Here is a 21,329-nt window from a genome sequence, read left to right on the forward strand (position 1 = left end):
GTTGGGGTGATCTCTTAAGGTGAGATCTTAGTGATTGCCTGCCCCTGACCTGATAAACATGAGCCAAGTGCATGCATAAAAGAAAGACATCGGACGCAGGGTCAGATGTGCACTCCTTTCTTGGCAAGAGCTGGCACAGAACTGGGCCTTAGGGCTTATACTCACTAGCGAGAAAAACAGATGAGTGCGATCCGATAAAAAATCAGACGGCACTCGGACCAATGATATTCAATGGGCGACATCTCATCTGTGATTTTTTTTCTCAGCTGAAATCAGACTGAGAAAAAAACTGCAGCGTGCTGCGCTTTGCAGCGTATCTCGGATGAGACTCGCCAATGCAATGGGTACGAGAAAAAAACGCACGGAATACGCACCATGCGAGTGCTGCCCATTTTTTACACACAGTGTCCTTTGAAAAGCCGGTAATTCATAAGCCGCTACTGTAAAAATCACACTGACAGGTTAGAATAGAATAGATATGTACACATAGAATACATGTGGCGTTGTTCAAAAGTTCAACTTGTTCCGCAAAAAACAAGCCCTCACATGGCCGTAGTCACAGAAAAATAAGAAAAGTTATGGCTCTGGGAAGAAGGGGAGCGAAAAACGAAAACGAAAAATGGCCCCAATGGTGAAGGGGTTATAAACATCAGCTACTTATTCCAATCTGGGGAAAATCGCTCTTTGCCCGCTGTGATGCCCAGAACCCGCTGGGACCAGGCTGGGGTGACCCGCATTAGCTGTGGGGCATCACTCGCTCTGTGCCATCAGTGGCCCAAAGTAGGTTAACCCTTTCAATACCGCCCTTCGGTGCCCATTTTGTGCCAGTCTTATAACTTTCGTTGCTGCTTTTGAATGTATTCACATCAGGACGCCTCGTGCATTGTGTATTATTGTGATTTTTTTTATTTTAATTGTAAAACCTGCGAGAAAAAAAAAAGAAAAAAAAATTGTTGAATTAGAAACCAACATCAGCATGTTCATCGTGTGTGACAGTGTCACCTTGGGCATGGTCGGGCACAAGGCCTGTGCAGGGGCTGCTGTTAGCACCAAAGCCACAAGTCCTAAAGCTACATCTCCGGATGCCGGTGTCATTATCGCAGCTCTTGCGGCCGCACCACGGATTGCACGCTGACAGAACAGCGCAGCATGTAAACATCCCTCGGAGCCGCTAGATGGCGCTGCGGCGCTCCGGTGACGTATTGTTTTGGTTGGTTGCGATGTATCTGGGAAATGTAGTCGTGTGTGGGATGCCGGGTAATGTAGTTCCAATGTGCTGCAGCCGTGCTTGTGAGTGTGTGAGTGACAGGGAAGGAGGCTACATGCGGTGACTGAGGAGCTCTGCCAGCACGGGCGGCCGCGCACAGGTAGGTGATGTGTGGGGACGGGGCAGAGGGCAAGTGATGCCAGCAGCTGCCAGGGTGTGGGGGGCACGTGGCAGGACCCTCACATGCTGCAGCTATGGGGATGCACAGTGTTACCTGTGCCATGTGTGACCCCTCCAGGGTATGACACAGGGTCTGTACAGTGGCTCTGTGCCACCTGGGTACTGACCACAGGAGGACATTGTGTGCCGGTCTGCAGGGCAGCGATGTGGCATCTGCCAGGACTCGGCCACCGCTCTCAGCCCATGGGGGGACGCGGGGACCCTCGCCAATTGCTCCCTGGCGTGGCCATTGAGGCCGGGGCTACATCGCAGGTGAGTGGGGTCATATTGTGACCCGCAAGGTCCAACGTCTACATCAGCAATGTTACAAGAACCCATCTGCTCCTGGCTGAACGCGATTCGCTTCTTGTGATACTTTTGCGAGTCACAATGGGATTATGGCTATAATTGTTGCATTTGGGCTTCATTGCAAATGTTTCGCCATTTGGCTTTTTCAGGCGGTGGTTTTTGTTTTTTTTTCCCCTCTGTAAATTTTACTTTCATGCAGTCTATGGTCATAAATCAGCTGAGAAACGCGCAGAAAATGACAGCTAACGAGTTAAACACACTAATGAATTCTTAGATATCTCATTAAGTCTGCAACCAGCAATAGAAGGTAAACGATACAAAGTTTTAATGAAACAAAATTGCAAAAAATGTTTAGGTTTTTTTTTGTTTTGTTTTTTAGTTCACAAATACATGCGTTTAAGTAAAAAAAAAAAAAAAAAAAGTTCTCAAAGATGGACAACCCCTTTAAATTTAAAGCTTCAGATAAGTGGTGTCTGCCATGCTACTATCATTATCGGAGCGCTGAGATAAGCGGCTGGCAGACACCAGGTAGCTCATGCTTACATCTCGGGAATAATAATAATAAAAAAACATGCAGGTAAAAATCTAACCCGTCCGGTCTTCCTGACATTGTATTTTAACCAATAGGTTCCTTGCTTTTGACTACTCATTTTTTCAGAGCTCCTACTCTGTGTGTGTAAGAGTCGCCCCTGTCAATAGCTGTCGGCTGAACCATTCTTTTACCGACGGCTTCTCTCCCAACTCCGCAATCACAGGAACACTCAGCCGATCGCTCCTGTGTTCTGTATACAAGAGCCGCTGCCAGAGTCCTATGGCAGATGCTCATCTCCCTGCTGAATAAAGGATTGGCAATTGAAACTCAACCTCCCGATCCCTATATCCCCGACATAATCTGTCAGAACTGACATTAGATTGTCAGCCCTATGTCCCGGGCTGACACAGAGACAGGGTCTCCTAACGCCCCATATTTCAACTACCTGGACTTCTGTACATCTGACACTGGGGAAACAGACAGGTATTTGAGTTATCTGCAGCCATAAAGGAAGTCTCGGGCTAAGTCCACTCATGATAGGAAGGATTCAAATCCACACGGAAGATCCTCCGAGGTTTATAGTGCCAGCCGCGTAGATGCGAATCTATCTCATCCAGTTGCTGCACTATTTTACCACTCGAAAAAAAATTGACCTGCAATGTGGATGTTATATTCACACTTTCAATTTCATCCATATCGAAGCCCAAATGTGGATTCTGCCACAAAATCATCATGTTATATATGCAGATTTGCAGCAGATTTTTCCATCCCAGGTGGGTGGACATAGCCTTAGGATAGGCTTGTGAAGAAAAAAACCTGTGTACAAAAATATGTGAAGAAGAAGCCACATAATATGAAGCCTTTGGACTTCCGGTGTTGTTTTACACATTCTACCATTGTTCTAAAATGAGAAATCAGGCGAGAGGTCAGAGTCATGACATTGCACAACTGTCACTAGATCACAGCCCGGTCGCCCTGTGCTGGGATTTATGTCATAGTAGCTATAAATGCATAGGTAAACCTCCCTAAATCAGAATTACATCCAGGTAAGAGATGTAGTGGAAAATCCTGAATACCTCCAGGGTAACTGCGGCTTTAAAATGACAAATACAATGCTTTTGTTAAAGGGATTTTCCAGACACACACAAAAAAAAAGGATTTTGCTATATTTCTGACACTGCAGTGGGTCCCCAAACACCCCGGTTGCCTTGATTTTTCTTATTTAGCTTCCCTGCAGCCATCTTTGTGGTTTCTTACTGTTAACATTCACAACCTCCTGCTAGCTCTCCCTTTGTGCCTCTAGACTACATTTCCCAGGCTGCAGTGCTCTCTGGCTTCTTTGTCAGAGCTGCATCTGTCCACATCTGCTTCGCTCCCACACTCAGTGCCTGCCCATTCCAGCTGTAAAGCACCATCCTGAGACTCATACAGTCTCAAGATGGTTACATTTCTTCCCACACAGTTTCTTCCTCCTAAAATTCCTCCCTCTTTACCTCCTAGTATATACTATGTCAGATTCACACATCCTGGTTCTTGTACAGAATGCACAGATTCGCTATGACTCACCTGACCCAAAATCGACAGACTTATTAATACCTTACTTTTGAGTTCAGGTCAGAAACCAGTGGCCGGTCCATGCATCATGGTCTGAGCTTGGACCAGCCACTTAAACCTTTAAGGCTACTTTCACACTAGCGTTTTTTGCAATCCGTCGCAATGCGTCGTTTGGCCGAAAAAACGCATCCTGCAAAAGTGTTTGCAGGATGCGTTTTTTCCCCATAGACTAACATTAAGCGACGTATTGCGACGGATTGACACACGTCGCAACCGTTGTGCGACGGTTGCGCCGTGTTGTGGCGGACCGTCGGCACAAAAAAACGCTACATGTAACGTTTTTTGCCGCCGACGGTCCGCTTTTTCCGACCGCGCATGCGCGGCCGGAACTCCGCCCCCCACCTCCCCGCACTTCCCAGCACCTCACAATGGGGCGGCGGATGCGCTGGAAAAATGCATCCGCTGCCCCCGTTGTGCGGCGCAGAGAACGCTAGCGTCGGTAACCTCGGCCCGACGCACTGCGACGGGCCGAGCCCGACGTTAGTGTGAAAGTAGCCTAATTTGGCTGTTGATTGCCACACACCTATCTAATTGATCATTATGAAAAAGTTGCAGCGTTGGCCTTGTGTAGGACTTGGTTACGCTAGCACTACATGGGTGAAAGTAATGCTGGTTAAAAATGACCCTTTCTTTATTCCATACATAAAGGAATTTATTTATTATGCTTTGCTTATATAGCGTCATCATATTCCACAGAGCTTTACATACATTATCGTCACTGTCCCCATTGGGGTTCACTATCTAAATTAGATACACACCAAAGAGCAAATAAAGTATAAATTGCCAATAAAACAAATTTTATTTAATCAGAGTAAAAGAGCCTAAAAATCCTAGAACCAGTAAAGCAAGGAAGCTGCTACCAACAAAAAGGGACTGCAAAGAGCACAATACAGAGTGACACAAGGTCACAAGGTTTCAGATGAAAACGCCTGTTATCCTATGCTAAATCAATGGGATATCCTGTTCCCTAGTAAAATGCAAGGTAGTGTAAGATAGTGTACAGAGGAGCAACCCTTACATGAGTAGGTCACCTGCCAGCCTGAAGTCCCTGTCCCCCCTGGGGCAATTTATACTTTATTTGCTCTTTGGTGTTTATCTAATATTTAAGTTCTTTTGCCTTTCTATTGACTCATGGGTGTTTTTCTGTAATTATCACAATCTTCCTATCAGTATCTCTTTGGAGTGTGGGAGGAAACCCACGGAAACACTGGGAGATCATACAAACTCCTTGCAGATGTTGTCCTTAGTGAGATTCGTACTCAAGACTTCAGCTCTTCAAAGAAACAGTGCTGCTAACCACTGAGCGACACTGCTGCCCATGGGGTTCTCTGGGCATGTGGTATTTCTTATAGAGCTTCAATATCAGATGGCTAGAAGTCCGGCACCATATCTGATCTACTGTTCTAGGCTCCTGCAGGGGCCTGATGCAACCATTGCACTGGCGGCTTCATTGATTGTGTAGAAGCCGCTGCCGAGTACCAGAGTGCAGGAAAGGTCACCAATAGCATGTGCTTGGACTGGACAAACACTTTAATGAAACTGGTAAATTTTGCTTTAATTAGGACAATTAATAATTTAAGTTTACAATAAATGTAAAGTCTAATAATATTTGTGAACCCACAGGGTATAACATCAAGATGGATCCAGATTGTGAAAAGAACAAGAAACTTGAACCTCCAGAAGAAGAGGAACACGAGCCTCCTGTGGAAGAGACACAATCTCCATCTGAGACCCCACCAGCGCCTACCGAGGAACAGAAAGGATGGAAGTTTCTGCTGTTTTACCTGTGCTTTTATGGCTTCATGACTCAGCTTCGCCCAGGAGAAAGCTTCATCACGCCATTCCTACTCAGCCCTGAAAGGAATTTTACCAAAGAGCAGGTATACAATCTATACATTTGCTTTTAAAGGAAGGGTCACATCACCTTTTTGAGTGGTGTTTGACTGATTGATCTCTATTCTATTCAGGTCACCATTTTCGGGATCCTGGCCGTCAAACCCCATTGATCAGGCAGTTATTCCCTATCTAATAGAGGGAAACTTCAGATCTTGGCACAATCCTTTAACATTTGGCCTCTTGGGTCACCCATAAGTCAGGAGAAGAAAAAGTGAAATAGAGCCAGTTCACCAACAATTAGTGCCGGTGCACCAAACTCTGTACTGATGAGACGTGGTCAGACACTGAAGAAACTTGATATATGTTCCATCTTCTTGGGATAAAACCCAAAGTGTATTTAGCCCATATATAAAAAAAATAGAAACAGCTCTTAAATTAACACCCAAATGAGAAGGATAAGGTGATGCGTTTGTGAACGAAAAGCATCACCTTATCCTTCTCATTTGGGTGCTATTTTAGGAGCTTTTTCTATTTTTTTTATATGGTCTCGATAAATTTTGGGTTTTATCCCAGGTAGCTGGAACATATCTCGAGTTTTTTCACCCCTAAGTCAGCCTCTATTAGGCTGGGTTCATGTCACGCTTTTGTTGCATTATTCAGGCCAGGCTTACGCCATGTTTCCTGATACTTGCACACTTCATAAAGTAGATCTGGTTCTGTTGAAGGGAGCGGCCATGGCACGTGGACATCATTATATGTAAGAATAAAAGCTTATTTGGTGTCTAATAACTTGTCAGGGCTGCATACGCCACGGGATGTCAGAGTAAGGTAGAAATCCTGGACGTCCCCTTTACTGTTGTATTTTATATTGATGCTGGGTGTATCAAGGGCTGCATTACATCCCGTTACACATTGTGTGTTTATCAATAAGCCTAGCTAACTATTGTTCCATAAAACAAACCTTTGGACCCCGGTTACACGGAAGCCCCTAATCCTTTTGTAGCTTACTCTGATAATGCAGACACTATGGCGAGGCTCACATCTGATGGTGGTCACTTGCCCTGGGCTTCATCATGCACAACGATTCATCAGTTTTCTACTGTAATAAAATGGCTCAGAAATGTGCTCTGGGATTTTCACACTTTACTTATTGAGGAATGTACTAAGCAGCAAACTGCTGTGCAAGCATGTGAACTGCAACCTTTGTCCAGTCCCCAACCCAGACATCCGTCATGTGGCCACGAGCTTAGGAGTTTAAGACTCAGGGCTCGCCAGTTGTTAAAGGGAACCTGTTAACTGCTTGTGTCAAAGAAATTTTCCCCTAACGAAAAAAGGAATCTTGTTTTCAAAGTGTAATTTTGGAAATTGTCTTCTTCCCTTCCCTGAAAACCTCTGGGATTAGAAGCATTTAGGGTTGCCGTCGGTACGGTGTATTCTTGAAGATTGACAGTTTGGACCTGCGACAGGGTTGTACCTCTGGACCAAATCGAGAGCTCTCCCATTCTGCTAGGAGAGGCAGCTTTATCACTGCATCATTGGGAGAAGTGCCGGGAGACTGAGGCTGGCCGTTTCCTACCTGCTTCAGACATAGCACCTGCAAGCGTTGCCCTCTTCTTACCTAGGTAACCGGCCACTCTGAGGCTGTAGGGTGGCTGGTAATCTTGGCAACAAGATCTACACTATAAAATTAAAAGTTCCTCCATTCTTGAGGATTTTTATTAGGAAGGAACGTGCAAAGTTGCTTGTTTTTACTAGCACTTTGCAATTTTATCCATTTAAGAACTTGAGACAACACCTTTTTAACCTGGCCTTACACATTATATGGATGTGAGACAAATGATAGTTCAGCCGACAGCTATCTGTCCCGACTCCCCCATACACAGGAGCGCTCGCACAGCCAAATACTCCTTTGTTCTCTCTTGAGAGAGGCCCTGCCATCTTTTGGGGAGTCCCAATTCTCATTAAATGTACATCAAATCCAAAAGAGGCTTGGTGAAAATACGTGTGGCCATGTGAATTATAGAAGGACACAGGGTCAGGTTTATAGGGAGTCCGTTAGCTCCAAAATCGGTATAAAAGGAAGCTCCGGGCCTTGTAAGGGACTTGGCACTAAAGCTGGCTACATGATTGTTTGACCGATTGCTCGTCTCGTTCCCACGTATCTGGGTGGGGGGTGTATTGCTGCACCGCTTGTTTCCCACGCGTTTCGGGGGGCCCTTCCACCTCTGGAACGCTCATCTTGTTCCCGCATGGCTCAGAGGCCCCTGTGCCGGAATGCTCATTTTGTTCCCGTGTGGGTCAGGAGCCCCTGAGCTGGAACTCTCATCTCGTTCCTGCGTGTCTATTGGGGGAGGTCCGCGCTGGAATGTTTGTCTCGTTCCCACGTTTCTAGGGGGGCCTCCACCTCTGGAACGCTCACCTTGTTCCTGCGTGGCTCGGGAGCACCTGAGCTGGAACGCTCATCTCGTTCCCGCGTGTCTAGGGGTGGTGGTCTGCGATGGAAAATTCTTCTCGTTCCCACGTCTCGGGGCCCCCCACCTCTGGAACGCTCAGCTTCTTCCCGCGTGGCTCGGAGGCCCATGCCCCAGAACGCTCATCTTGTTCCTGTGTGGCTTGGGGGGGGGCCCCTGCGCTGGAACGCTTGTTTCTGGCCTTTTTGTTCGTATGCAGATAACATGCCCAGAGCATCGTTACCCCACAGTTTTGCTGGCTGCCTCCATTTCATGCTGCGTTGATTCCACCCACACTGCTCCGAATACATAATTTTGAATTTAAGTAATGTTTTCTATCCAGTGGCTTTTTAAACTATTAGTAGTGTTTATTTTCTACAGCAGAAACCCTTTGGATTAAAAATATATATATATCCATGAGAACCGCTTTAAACAAAAATGTTTCGACACCTAAAGAAAACCAGATGGGCGCATTGACTCGGAGTCATGTGTGAGCTACAAAGGTCTTTTTTCTTTTTTTTTTCTTTCGATTTACTTATTTCACATGTAGAAGTATCAGTGCTTGAAGTCATGGTTCCAGAAGTGACAGCGCCTCTGCTCCAGTGACCGGGTGACAGCTGACCTGTTATGGCGGATCACCCTTACCAAACACATTAGTGTCTTTATCATAACTTCAGCTCTCTAAGCTGCTAGGTGCTTGGATGGTGTTTTTTTTATATTATATCTTGTTTCTTGAACAAGGCCAAGCTCTCAGATAGTAGTAAAGAAGATAGTATCATGGCGATAGTTCAGCACAGGAGCTGCGGATTTTGGACTTTTAAAGGGATTTTTCAGCAATATTTAAAAATCTTCTTAGAGCCACAAATTTGCCTAAATAGGTGAAGGTGTACTCATTTACTCCCTGACGTTCAAGTACCGCCATCACTACTCTGCCCCGTCTTGTTTACTTTAGCTACAGCAGTAATATCCTGTATCCTCCATGTGACGGATGCAGCCAATCACTGACCTCAGCGGTCCGTGTCATGGGACCACAGAGGCCAGAGATTGGCTGCACAATTGGATTAGACGGTTGCAGCCAAAGTAAGCAGAGATAGCAGTAAGGATATGAGACTGAAATAGCAGGAGAAAATGAGTATACTTTATTTTTTTCCTTACTTAGCTATATTGGTGGCTTTTTAAATATCTTAGAAAACCCCTGTAGCCTGATGACATCTTTTAATACCTCTAAATGTGCTTACCCAGTCTTAAAGTCCTTTTTTTCTTGTCCAATAATTGGGGAATGAGCATTTATAGCAATGCCCGTCCATGATTATCAGCCTGTCTAAAGAGGCAGGAAATCACCAAACACTTGCTCTTCGAATATCAATGTTTTCTGCAGCACATTGTCCTATATAAACAGGAGATGTGCTGCCTTGAACAATACTCTATGCACACAACAATCATTTCAACGATCGTTCTGTAGTTATAGAATTCAGATCGGCCTAATTAGACCACTAAGCGAGTGCCGCTTGGCTGACATGTAGCCGATCGCCGTTTGTTTAAAAACAATCTGTCAGCAGGTTTTTGCTATTTAATCTGAAAGCAGCATAATGTAGAGGCAAAGAGCCTGATTCCAGGGATGTGTCACTTATTAGGCTGTGCACTGTAGTTATAATACAATGAGTGTTTCATCAGCAGGAGATTATCACTAGAGGACTAGGTCTCATGTGCATGCCAGTCCAGCTAATCTGTGTAACCTCGCCCCACCACTGATTGATAGCTTGCTGACAGTGTACACAGGACGCTGTGATTCAGAGGTGTGAAAAAAGTTAAAAATTGAGATAAAAAAGGGGGTGATAAAAGTACTGCTGAGAACGACACAAAGACACAGGTAATATCTACATAAGAATTTACCGTACTTTAAAAAATGGGGTGACGCGTTTCAACATCAGACAAATGTCTTCCTCAGGTCAGGCATGTGTATTAATAGGATAACAGACAGGGTTTAAATGGGCCAAATAGGAGGCAAAAGTGTCACACAATGACATCATGGGGTCAAGGGTCAGTGCACATAAATAAGATAAAAGTGGTCAGTTCCTGTAAGTGGGCTCCTGTTTTTTATTTTTTCTATTATTCTTATATAGTGTTATAGGATTTCCATATCGTTATGACACATAGAGGTCAGACCTCTGAGATCTCTGCCAATGCAGAAAACAGAGACAGATGTCCTTTTGGCATTTCTGCTGCACATGTAGTAGAGGGAAATGCAACACCACTCCATCCGTGTGACTTGTGGTCCTCTGCACAGTGATGGCTGGAGCATTGTGGCTGTTAGTACTGTAAGTGACAGCATGTCCTAGTGAGAAGCCATCACTTTAGTCGGCGGTGGCCAGGACTGCTCAGTTGTGCTGTGCAGCTCCATCTGCTGATAGTGGCCGTGGCCAGGTCCTGCACATCCACCCCTATTTAAATCAAGAGGGGGTGTTCAGTACCTGGCCACGGTCACTATTCAGCTGACGGAGCTGTGCGGTGCAGTTCTGGCGATAGCCTACAGTGGGAACAGCTGAACGGCGGGGGTGCCGGGTATCGCACCCCCACAGATCAGACATTGATGACCTATCCAAAGTATGGGCCACCAGTGCTAAAGTCCCAGACAACTTCTTTAATCATTGATGGCATAAACTGAGTAAAGTTGGTAAGCGTCGGCGAGAAGCACTGATTTTTATTTTTATGTCTGCATATTTGAAGGGGTCTTCATCCATTGGCTATTTATCATCTATCCATAGGATAGCTAATAAGCGAGTGTTGAAACCGTCACTTCGGAGACCCCACCGATCACTGGGAGCCTCTGTTCCTACTTTCAATAAGAAAAGAAAACTGAGAGAACTCACCGTCCTAAAAATCAGTCCTTTATTGAAACAGAAGAATCTTCAGCAGGGGAGAATGTGAATAGTAACGGACGACGGCAGTTTCGCGCTGCCGCGCTTCCTGTAGGACCCGTGGAAGCGCGGCAGCGCGAAACTGCCGTCGTCCGTTAGTATTCACATTCTCCCCTGCTGAAGATTCTTCTGTTTCAATAAAGGACTGATTTTTAGGACGGTGAGTACTCTGTTTTCTTTTCTTATTGGAACTTTTGCATACTTTTTTCAGATTGAGCACCCAATCCTTTTGGAGCGTTCATGGCACGTAGCTGTGTTGGGTGTGAGGCGCAGTGACCTTTGTTGCAGTGGTGCAGATTCTTTTTTCTTTCTTATTGTGGCCTCTGTTCCTACTGCCTAATGACGGTAGTCAGGAGCCTTTTGTATTCGGCAGTGGTCGGTCATGCACCATCCTGTTATATTCACTATGACACTGAGGCAGCCGGGCAAAGCACTGAATGAAGAGACATCATGCGCTCAACCACCGTCCTATTCAGCCATGCAGGGAAGAGTATGGGACCCCCACATTGTGGTGATACACCATGTATGGTGACGATCAATATGATAGTAATGACACCTGTTCTTCGGGAGCCTGTATGTGCCGCAATATTAAAGTTCATATTGCGCTTTGGGTCACATTTCTCCTCTCCGTATTTCCAGCTTGGTGTTATATCCTTTCCATAATCATTATTCTCTGTATATTCCTTTATTATTATTATTATTAATAATCACTTCTTACTTTGTAAAATCTTTACCTTTTTTCTTCGCTCTTGTCTTTTGTGTAGGTCACCAATGAAATTACTCCAGTGCTGAGCTACTCGTACATGGCGGTGCTAGTGCCGGTTTTTCTGCTGACGGATTACCTGCGTTATAAACCGGTGCTCATCCTCCAGAGCCTCAGTCACATCTCTGTCTGGTCACTGCTCATCTTCGGCACAGATGTAATTGCAATGCAGTTCATGGAGTTCTTCTATGGTATCACCATGGCTGCTCGCGTTGCCTACTCTTCATACATTTTCTCGCTGGTTTCTCCTGCCAAGTATCAGAGGGCGGCCAGCTACTCCCGATCCTCTGTGCTTATGGGGGTTTTCTTAAGCTCAGTGTTAGGACAGATATGCGTCACCGTGGCTGGGGTCCCTTTTCTGACTCTTAATTACATCTCACTGGGCTTCATGTTGTTTGGGCTGATCCTCACTTTCTTCCTGAGACGTCCAAAGAAGAGTCTTTTCTTCAATAAAACCATCTCTAAGCAAGAAAATGGGATTCTCCAGTCTGAGCTACAAAAGATGAATCCCGAAGCCAAAGTTGGGGGTTTGTGTAGCCGGTGGAAAGACTCCGTGTTTGTCCGCATGGTCCTAGAACTGAAAGGAACTGTACGTCATCCCAGACTGCGGATCTGGTCACTGTGGTGGATCTTTAATTCTGCCGGGTATTACCTTATGCTGTACTACGTGCAGATCCTGTGGAATGAGATCTATCCCACCACAGACAACCGTAGGGTGTACAATGGAGGTGTTGATGCGGCATCTACACTTCTTGGTAAGATTCCTAAAGAAGATATATTTAATTTTCTCTTTTTTTTTGCACCCATATCATAAAATGTAATGGTAAGTCAATGTAGCCTTGTTCACTACTATGTGTGGCAGCCCGTAGCTGGGCTTCATGGGACACTGTCATTTTAACGGTATACAGCAATACAGTTGCATTACAATATATACAAGTGATCAGATGATCACGCTATTAAAAGTGTTCAGATAATTAAAAATCCTAAAAATTTAACTTTCCTCCCTTTTCCATCATTAAATTATTAAAGTGGTTTTCCACTATTTGGACCTTGTAGTCTCCTCTTTAAGCACTTTTCCAACGACGCTGGTGCCTTGTGTCCCCAGGGCTCGCATGACGTTATGTCACATGAGCACTTCAGCCAATCGGCACCTGCTAACGGGCCGCTTCACTGCCGCTTCCTTTGGACATAACTGACATATGGAGGAAGTCAGAGAGCAGCAGCGTGTTCTCACTTCTTCCCGGTGTCCATTTCGTCTGTAGGAAGTGAGAGGGAAAAAGCGAATTAGTGTTTGGTTATTGGCTGCAGGGCTGACATAGCATAACGTCACACGTCACACTGCAACGGTGCTCGCATCGGAGGAGAGTGTAGGTGTTGTTATTTTAGAATCGGGAACAAAACAATTTAAAAGGGCTTATCCAAGTAGTGGACAACCCATTTAAACAGATAAAGCGCTGCGTAATATGTTATCGCGATATAAATAAAATTATTATTATTATTCTAAAAGATAATCCTTTTTGGTCTTGTTGCAACTGTAAAAGTGGGATATATGAAAATATAGAATTATTTAACCCATGCAATAAAAAAATGCCTGAATTACTGTTTTTTGGGGTATAACACCTCCACAAAATAATAAAATGTGATGAAAGTGATAAAAAAGTAAACGTGTATGTACCCCAAAAATGGTATCAATAAAAAAAGTCTAATAGCAATACTAAAAAAGAAAAAAAAACCTTAAACCGCTCCATTGACAGAAAAGTAGTAATAAATAACAGGTCTAAGAAAAGGCCATACAAATTAGAATTCTTATTTTTTTTATTTTCTGAATTTGTGTTGAGCACTAAAATGTGTGTATGCATTGATGTGTTATTACTGTAATTGTACTGACTTGGAGGATCATGATGCCAGGTTACTTTTACTGCACAATGAAAATCACCAAAAAAAAAAATAATTGCAGTTTTATTGGGATGTCGCCACACTTGGAACTTTTTTTCCCTGTGTCCTGCACATAGTATGTTAAAAATAAATGGCGTTCTTCAAAACTACAATTCGTCTTGTAAAAATCAAGCTAGAAACTCAGAAAAAAAACTAAACTTGAAAATTGGCTGCGGTGCAGAGGGGATGAAGATGCCAGTGTATTGCATATGGGGGGTTCCTGACTTTAGTACCATATAGCTGACTCTTTTCTCTTCAGTCTATGCTCACCCATAGAGCTGACTCCTCTCCCTGCAGTCTATGCTCACCCATAGAGCTGACTCCTTTCCCTGCAGTCTATGCTCACCCATAGAGCTGACTCCTCTCCCTGCAGTCTATGCTCACCCATAGAGCTGACTCCTTTCCCTGCAGTCTATGCCCATTATAGCTGACTCTTCTCCCTGCAGTCTATGTTCACCTATATAGCTGACTCTTCTCTCTTCAGTCTATGCTCACCCATAGAGCTGACTCCTTTCCCTGCAGTCTATGCTCACCCATAGAGCTGACTCCTTTCCCTGCAGTCTATGCCCATTATAGCTGACTCTTCTCCCTGCAGTCTATGTTCACCTATATTGCTGACTCTTCTCTCTTCAGTCTATGCTCACCCATAGAGCTGACTCCTCCTCTGCAGTCTATGCTCACCCATAGAGCTGACTCCTGTGCAGTCTATGCTCACCCATAGAGCTGACTCCTCTGCAGTCTATGCTCACCCATAGAGCTGACTCCTCCTCTGCAGTCTATGCTCACCCATAGAGCTGACTCCTGTGCAGTCTATGCTCACCCATAGAGCTGACTCCTCTGCAGTCTATGCTCACCCATAGAGCTGACTCCTCTGCAGTCTATGCTCACCCATAGAGCTGACTCCTCTGCAGTCTATGCTCACCCATAGAGCTGACTCCTCTGCAGTCTATGCTCACCCATAGAGCTGACTCCTCTGCAGTCTATGCTCACCCATAGAGCTGACTCCTCCTCTGCAGTCTATGCTCACCCATAGAGCTAACTCCTCTCCCTGCAGTCTATGCTCACCCATAGAGCTAACTCATCTCTCTGCAGTCTATGCTCACCCATAGAGCTGACTCCTTTCCCTGCAGTCTATGCCCATTATAGCTGACTCTTCTCCCTGCAGTCTATGTTCACCTATATAGCTGACTCTTCTCTCTTCAGTCTATGCTCACCCATAGAGCTGACTCCTTTCCCTGCAGTCTATGCTCACCCATAGAGCTGACTCCTTTCCCTGCAGTCTATGCCCATTGTAGCTGACTCTTCTCCCTGCAGTCTATGTTCACCTATATTGCTGACTCTTCTCTCTTCAGTCTATGCTCACCCATAGAGCTGACTCCTGTGCAGTCTATGCTCACCCATAGAGCTGACTCCTCCTCTGCAGTCTATGCTCACCCATAGAGCTGACTCCTGTGCAGTCTATGCTCACCCATAGAGCTGACTCCTCTGCAGTCTATGCTCACCCATAGAGCTGACTCCTCTGCAGTCTATGCTCACCCATAGAGCTGACTCCTCCTCTGCAGTCTATGCTCACCCATAGAGCTAACTCCTCTCCCTGCAGTCTATGCTCACCCATAGAGCTAACTCATCTCTCTGCAGTCTATGCTCACCCATAGAGCTAACTCCTCTCCCTGCAGTCTATGCTCACCCATAGAGCTAACTCATCTCTCTGCAGTCTATGCTCACCCATAGAGCTGACTCTTCTCCCTGCAGTCTATGCCCATTATAGCTGACTCTTCTGCAGCCTCCCCTGTTGTTATGCATGAAATCTTTCCTAGCAGTGATTGGAAAGGATTATTAGGATTTGATTCTTGTTGAATGAATAGAGATGAACAGAAAATAGAAATCCTTAGCTAATTTCGTTTTAGTATGGAGTGGCTCCCTTTCATATCGGTCATTTGGAGTGCGGCCGCCTGTTAGAGGAAGCCTTCCTGTAAATGCCATATACATAGGACCTTGTATGCACAGCCACACTCCAGCTCCTGATTAGGTCTGTGGCAAGTTATGTGCCGGACTATGAAGGACCTAGTGTGGAGTGGGATCAGTGGGTTTTCCCATTTTCAAAATGATCATATATCTGCAGCTCTTGGGATGGATGGGTGTCGTAAAGGCTAGGCCCCCACTGTTTACAAGGACTGAGGTCCTCTGGTGTCCTCTGTCAATGGAGCAGAAGTTCTCATGTGGGAGCTCTTCTCTGTTTACTGTCTTTTAGATTGTATCCAAGTAATTTTTGAAGTACCATAGACTGAATAAAGCTGTGGTCATGCCTCCACACTAATTACATTCGCGCAGGGGAATCATGGACCCTCTTTCTCATGAATTCAACTGCCCCCCCCCCCCCTCCAAATCTGACAATAGTTTTGAATATGGGAAATCCAGTTAATGACCCTCCATGCCTCCTTCCTTGATCCTTCACTCCCTTCTTGAATTTTTATTAGTGTCAGTAGTCGGTCAATCACCGGACTACAGCCATTATGTACTTCTTATGTGCTGCTGCTGTAGAAGAGGAGCGTTCTTTCCCCACAGCTCCATGTTCCGCTCCACGTCTGCTGGCTGACCAGGAAAAGTTGGTGGTGCAGCTGAATACCAGCTCTGCTTCTCTCCTGTACCGAATAGTAGGGGACTGGGCATCTACAGAACCCCAGTATATACCGTCTGCTTTATGGCCATATGTGCGACTTGGAGATTTGTATGAAAAAAAGATTGATAAAAGGATAATAAGAATTCATTCGGTACAGAATGTTGGCCCTACAAAAGGCACCGTGATAAATTAAAGTGGATTTTCCCACGAACAAAGTACATTTTGATTTATAGATCTTGGAAGTTGCACAATTTGATGTGTTAAAAAATATATATATATATTCCTGCACTGAGATCTTATAATTGTGCCCTTGCTTTGCGCTGTGTAATGGCTGTGTCCGATCATACAGAGCTGCTCCAGTTCATGATCGCCACATACCACAGCTTCTGGCCAGGGAGGGTGAAGCATAAATGAGTTATGGTAAGTGAGTATACCGACTAATCAGTTGGGGCTCGCAAGTACTGCTTTCTGAGTTTACATGTTTCTCTGCTTGTTTTATCACAGGAGTGACATATTCTGCCGTGTCTCCAGCGCTCTGAGCTCCTGATAAATCCAGTCAATGACATAGATGCTCAGTGACAGCTGGAGTTCCTATGTCACAGACTTGATTTATGATGAGCTTAGAGCTGAGATGTGGCAGAAATACTCCTGTGATAAAACAGGTAGGGAAATGTGCTACCTACAAAAACAGCAGCTGTGAGCCCTTGCTATATACTCATTTATCATAAGTGACTTCTGCTTTCCTCCCTGGCCAGGATCTGTGTTATGTTCCAATCATGAACTGGAGCTGCTCTGCATAGTCAGATATAGCCATTACACAGTACAGAGCAGGGGCACAATGATAAGATTATATATATGAGCACAGGGACATTTTTTTTTAACACATTCAATTGTGCAACTTATTATTCCAAGTTCTTTTGATTAAAAGGTACTTTGTTCTTGGGACATTCTGTTTCAGAAATTTGCATTAATCAACACAAAACATTATTTTGCATCAATTTTATTCATGTCCAACCAAACATATATTGCGGTATCCCCTATGAAGTTGCAGCATTGCTGATTCCTGATTTTACTAATGCTTTCCATGTCCACTATGAATTTTTAGTATGAGTACTAATACTTATATTTCTGCTTGGCCTTTAGGAGCGATGACCTCTTTTGCTGCAGGGTATGTGAAGATCCGCTGGAGTTTGTGGTCTGAATTGGTTATTGGGGTGGTCACCGCTTTCCAGGCGGGTCTTCTTATGCTCATGAATACAACATCTAATATCTGGGTGTGCTACGTGGCTTATATCCTTTTCCGCAGTTCATACCAGTTTTTGGTTCCCATTGCCATGTAAGTAATTGATATGGGTTTTCTGTAATGAGAAATTATAGTTAGAGTGTAATGATTTACCTGGGTATATGCACTTTTGGAGACCATCTCTAATATGCAGGCTGACTTTTTCTCTATATATTTCAGTAATAAAGTATTGCAGTATATAGGATAAGCCATCAAACAATTCAAAGTTTAAAAAATATAAAATTAAAATTTAGAATCGACTCACTTTTCCCCTTATAAAAATAAAGAAATAATAAAAATAACTTTACTCTGCACTGGCACATCTGTTTAGTCTGATATGTAAAATTGTTTATCCCATAAGGTAAATGCTGTAAAGAAAACATGAAACGCCAAAATTGGTGATTTTCAGTTGCCACACCTTCCCCTAATGATACAATGAATTGACCTCTGTGTAGTTAATGTACTCCAAGCTGATACCCCAAAAAAACTACAGCAGCTCATCATGAAAAAAAAAACAAGTCCTCATACAACTCAATCTACTGAAAATTAAAAGAAAGAGTATGGAAAATAATAAGTTTTGTATCATCAAAATCATTCTGACCGGGAAAATCAGATCATTTTTGCCACACAATGAACACTGTAAAAAGAAGGGGGAAAAAAAAGCAAAACCCCATAGCAATGGTGAAAGTATGTTTTGATTTTTTTTTCATTATTTCACCACACTTTTTTTTTTTTTTTCCCCCTCCAGTACATTATATGGTAAAATATATGGTGTCATTCAAAACTACAACTCATCTCGCGAAAAAAACAATGTTGGTGGAAAATAAAGCAAGTTATGGTTCATGGAAGAAAAAAAAAAAGCAAAAAAAATAAGTAACTTGACTGGGAATGGGTTAACAGTTCAGACATTCAGATGAAGTGAGAGCTTTTTGTCCGAAGGAGGGGAAAGTGAAGCCAATGCTGATTGGCTACAGTGATCCCGTAACATAATAATGTCACACAAGCCCCGGGAGGGTCAGTGCCGACACCGCAGCAGAGGTGAGTGTAGGTGGTGTTATTTTATTGGGGGCAAAAATAGGGAGTGGGAAGGGGTTGTCTGAGTAATGTACAACGCCTTTAAATCTGCTTGTGTTATACACGATCACAGAGCCGTTTTGCTTCTTTTTCAGTTTCCAGATTGCCAGCTCTATGTCTAAAGAACTTTGTGCTCTGGTTTTTGGAATTAACACTTTCTTTGCTACGATATTGAAGACCATCATAACCATTATTATCACTGACAAGAGAGGCTTGGCTCTTTCTGTGCACCCTCAGGTAATGTATGAGAATTTCTCCACAGTAGTAGATGAGATTACTTCTCTCCACCGGAGATCTAGTTCTGCCTGTCCTGCGGCACTTCTAGTCTTTGTTTACATGCGGGTGGTCTCCGCAGACGATCAATGGCTGCAGTGGCCACGTGCCATCCTACTGGCACCGCCGATGCCAGACCTGGAGCCCTACAGGAGAGTCATTGCCAGATTGCCGGTGGGAAAGAGTAGGGCAGTAGTGATTAGTAATGAGCGAGTGTGCTCGTTACTTGAGATTTCCCAAGCATGCTCGGGTGGTCTCCGAGTATTTCGGCGTGCTCGGAGATTTAGTTTGTCGACGCAGCTGCATGATTTGCAGCTGCTATACAGCTTGAATACATGTGGGGATTGCCTATCAAACAGGCAATCCCTACATGTATTCAAGCTGTCTAGCAGCTGCAAGTCATGCAGCTGCGTCGACATAAATGAAATCTCCGAGCAGCCATATGCTCGGGAAATCTCGAGTAAGGAGCATACTTACTCGCTCATCACTAGTAGGGATGTTTTTGTTATCTTAAAGTAGACGTTTTTACTAAATTTCTACAAGTTGGAAAACATTTTAAGCTTTTAATATGCTGCAGTCAATAGAAGCTAAGTAGTCAGCCCATTGGGGCCTGTGACGTGATCATACGGTCTGACACTGTGTTGTTATCTTCCAGTTCTATGTGTATTTTGGCTACTTCACAATTTTGGCTGTGCTGTACCTCGTTGCCGCAGCCTGTGTTATCATCAGATACAAACCAGAAGAGCACGTTGAAGAAAACGAACAAACTAAGCCACAAGCAACAGCTGAACAGAAGGCGGTGACGGATAAATCCAATATTGAGTCCCATGCATGAATTCAGTCTGTGGCCAAACATAGGTGAACAGTGGTCCAGTATTAGCGAGGCGCTGGGCTGTGTGCGGGGTTCATGCACTTAGTAGCCAGTATTTTAGGCATTATGAGGCCTAGGTGTGGTAGTATCTCACTACAATTTGTCAGTACATGCTGTGATCTCGCCCCCTTGCACCTCCATTGGTGTTGAGAGGTAGGAGGCAAACAAGGCTGCTTTCGAGCCTTGGAAGAATGGTTTACTGAAGCTAATGAGTGCATTTTTAGAATAAGAATCTCAGGTTTTACTTTGCCAAAATAAGTTTTCTGATCCAGGATGTGAGTAATTTAATATTTTCTATTAGCACTAGAAATAATGACTTCACCGCCTTTCCCATCAGAACTGTGAATCACGCCACAATCACTGGAATTGTACACGATTAATATAAGTGAGAAACGAGTGATATAAGAAGCTGTATTCCCAGATGGATTTCACTGTAGTACACGGAACCACGTACTAGAGGATAGTCGGCCAGATCCCTCATAGACTTACACTCAGTAAAGCCGATGTGAAGGGAAGCAGGCATTCTCCATTATGTGCAGTATTAGAACTAAAGATTGGCTCACTGTCTGGGTATAAAAGTGCACTTAGAATTTTTATTACTATTTGTATATAATGAGACTTGATTTGATGAATATGATGGATTTGGTAAGATGTGAGCGGCGCATTGTTTGCATTGTCTGCTGTACCTTCGGACCAAAATAAACACCAGCAAGAAACAAAATTGTATTTACGGTATTTCTTTTTTCTGCCCATTTTTTTTAGGTATGCGCTATACAAATCGGGAAAAAAACCTAATACCAAGATGGTATTATTTTTCCTGCAAAAAACTGCTGTTAGCGTTATTGATTTCTGCGGTTACTCTAATAAGCAGGGAAGCGAGCTCCTCATTGATGAACTCCTCCGAGCATCCCTTGCATTTCAATTTATTTTTTAAATTCCTGGCAATTTGGACCCTCAGATTTGCATTTCTGATTTTTATTTGACAAACGGATCATTATTGGACATGTCTCCATGATTTTGCACAGAGGTCTCGGTGTGTTTTAAATCACAAGCATGTGAACGGCCCAAATCGCGATTATAGGTAGGAGTGCCATCCATGAACAACACTGATAGCACTTGTACACAAAAACATGGCTGTCTGAATGAGCCCTAAGCCATAGTCAATTAAACTTAAGAAAATGTGAATCAAGGTCATCTGCGTTGGTGCATATTAAAGCAACAATGGAAAAGCAAGAACACAACCTGCAACAAGGGAATGGTAGTGTAGGTGGTGACCACAGAAATAAGACACTGGAGTTTGGCAGCGACTCTTATAGCAGAGCTTTCGTGTTCTCTTGAGTGTTCCTATGTATGGGAGAGAGTTGTCGGCCAAACAATAATAATAATCTTTATTTATATAGCGCCAACATATTCCGCAGCGCTTTAC

General features: G+C 44.1%; 1 protein-coding gene across 1 annotated transcript; it reads left to right on the plus strand.

The window, feature by feature from the left end:
• Positions 1 to 1,228: 1,228 nt before the first annotated feature.
• On the plus strand, positions 1,229 to 20,613 carry SLC19A1 (solute carrier family 19 member 1). The gene is made up of 6 exons (XM_077272567.1): positions 1,229 to 1,367; positions 5,505 to 5,761; positions 11,850 to 12,603; positions 17,547 to 17,739; positions 18,855 to 18,996; positions 19,688 to 20,613. The coding sequence occupies exons 2-6, from the start codon at positions 5,519 to 5,521 to the stop codon at positions 19,865 to 19,867; spliced, it is 1,512 nt and encodes a 503-aa protein (XP_077128682.1). The 5' UTR covers positions 1,229 to 1,367; positions 5,505 to 5,518; the 3' UTR covers positions 19,868 to 20,613.
• Positions 20,614 to 21,329: the final 716 nt, after the last annotated feature.

Source organism: Ranitomeya variabilis, chromosome 7, assembly GCF_051348905.1.
Source record: "Ranitomeya variabilis isolate aRanVar5 chromosome 7, aRanVar5.hap1, whole genome shotgun sequence".
In the NCBI taxonomy this organism is placed as follows: Eukaryota; Metazoa; Chordata; class Amphibia; order Anura; family Dendrobatidae; genus Ranitomeya; species Ranitomeya variabilis.

What these genes read in the sequence shown, in the direction of transcription:
- SLC19A1 (XM_077272567.1), top strand. Translation starts at nt 5,519, where the DNA reads ATGGATCCAGATTGTGAAAAGAACAAGAAACTTGAACCTCCAGAAGAA. An exon ending in GGAATTTTACCAAAGAGCAG is followed by an intron (nt 5,762 to 11,849) that starts GTATACAATCTA and finishes TCTTTTGTGTAG; the next exon opens with GTCACCAATGAAATTACTCC. An exon ending in CTCTTTCTGTGCACCCTCAG is followed by an intron (nt 18,997 to 19,687) that starts GTAATGTATGAG and finishes GTTATCTTCCAG; the next exon opens with TTCTATGTGTATTTTGGCTA.